At 72.4% G+C, this 1,527-nt stretch overlaps 1 protein-coding gene across 1 annotated transcript; it reads right to left on the bottom strand.

The window, feature by feature from the left end:
• Window positions 1-270: 270 nt before the first annotated feature.
• Window positions 271-1,501, bottom strand: LOC112964570 (selenide, water dikinase 2-like; the record flags this gene model as incomplete). Its single annotated transcript, XM_026062834.1, has 5 exons — window positions 271-563; window positions 721-936; window positions 971-1,067; window positions 1,166-1,256; window positions 1,347-1,501. Coding segments are annotated over 5 exons (783 nt in total), but the record flags the coding sequence as incomplete, so codon positions are not given.
• Between the last annotated feature and the right edge of the window lie 26 nt (window positions 1,502-1,527).

Here is a 1,527-nt window from a genome sequence, read left to right as displayed (position 1 = left end):
GGAAGCGGCCACGCCGCGGCACCCGGGGCTGGTACAAATCTCGCTTTTCCTTTATTGCCCCCGTTCGGCCCCGGAACGGGCCGCCAGCGCGGCGCAGCACAGCGCGGGGGGGCCTCGCCCCTGCCCCCGCCCCTCGGGGGGGTCTTCGGCCCCTCCCAGCCCCGGGCCGGGTTTCCGGGGAGGGGCGTCATGCGGAGAGGCGAGGACGGGGTGGGGGCCCCCCCCGGCGCAGCGCGGCGCAATAAATTAATCGTGGCTTCGTTAACCTGATACCCCCCCCCCCAATAAATACAAAACTCGGCTGGTCGTGGGGGGGGGCTAGAGCGTCCGGGGGGCGCCTCAGGGGGCGGCCTCGGGGCTGGCGGCGGGGTCCGGGGGGGGCGCGGGGGCGCCGCGGGGGGTCACCTCGATGACGCGGGGCTTGTCGATGATGCGGGCGCCCTGGGGCCCCTTCTCCACGATGCCGATGATCCAGGCCTGGTGGCCCTCGCCGTGCTTCGGAGACTTGATCTCGGCACAGAAGCGGGCCGCTTGCTCGCGCGGCAGGCAGATGAGCAGCCCCCCTGCGGCGGGGCGGCAACGAGGGGGGGCGGCAACGTCAGCGCCCCCGAATCCGCCCCCTTCCCTCCCCGCGGCGCCAGCAAGACGGGGGTCAAATTCCGCCGGGCGCGGCCGGACCTTGCCCCCCCCCCGCCCCTCCCCGCGCTCCCGTCTCCGTACCGGACGTCTCCGGCGAGGTGCCCTGCAGCAGCCCGAAGCGGTTGCCGCAGGCCTTGCTGACGGCCGCCATCTTGGCGATGACGGGCAGGTTGTGGATGACGAAGGCCACCTCGTGCCGCTGCTGCTTGGCCAGGTTCTGCGCGTGGCCCAGGATGCCGAAGCCCGTGATGTCGGTGGCCGCGTGCGCGTTGAACGTGTGCATCAGGCCCGCCGCGGGGGCCCCCCCGTCCCCGCTGAGGGCACCTACCGGTGCGGTTGAGCATGGCCATGCTGAACATGGCCTCCTGGTACGCCAGCTCCACGTCCTCCTTGGACACCACCAGCTTGATCTTGTTCCAGCGCTCGGGCTGCGGGCGACAGGCCGACGTCGCCCACCGTCCCCCGCGTGACGCCGTGTGTCCTGTCCGTCCCCCCCCCACGGCGCCGCCCCCCCTCCCCGACTCACGTTGTCCAGCCACTGGTGCGCGCTGACGGCCACCTGGGTGCCCAGCGGCTTGGTGAGCACCAGCACGTCGCCGGGGACGGCGCTGTCGGGCCTGGAGGAGAAAGTGTGTGTGTGGGGGGAAGCGCCGTTAGGGAGAGCCCCCCCCTCCTTGCGCCGTGTTCCCGTCCCCCCCAACGCTCACATGATGAACTCGTTGGGCTGGCACACCACGGTGGCCACGCCGCCCACGATGATCCAGGGGTTCACCACCGTCTGGCCGCCCGTCACCGAGGTGCCGCCGTCCTCCGCCGCGTCCCGGAAGCCCTTCATGATCAGCGGCATGATCTTCTCCCGCTCCTAAGGAGGGGGTGTGGGGGGGGGGT

The sequence above is a fragment of the Apteryx rowi genome, unplaced genomic scaffold (genome assembly GCF_003343035.1).
Source record: "Apteryx rowi isolate R43461 unplaced genomic scaffold, aptRow1 scaffold_1937, whole genome shotgun sequence".
NCBI lineage: Eukaryota > Metazoa > Chordata > Aves > Apterygiformes > Apterygidae > Apteryx > Apteryx rowi.
Note: the sequence above shows the minus strand (reverse complement) of the source record. Positions and strands in the feature narration are given on the sequence as shown.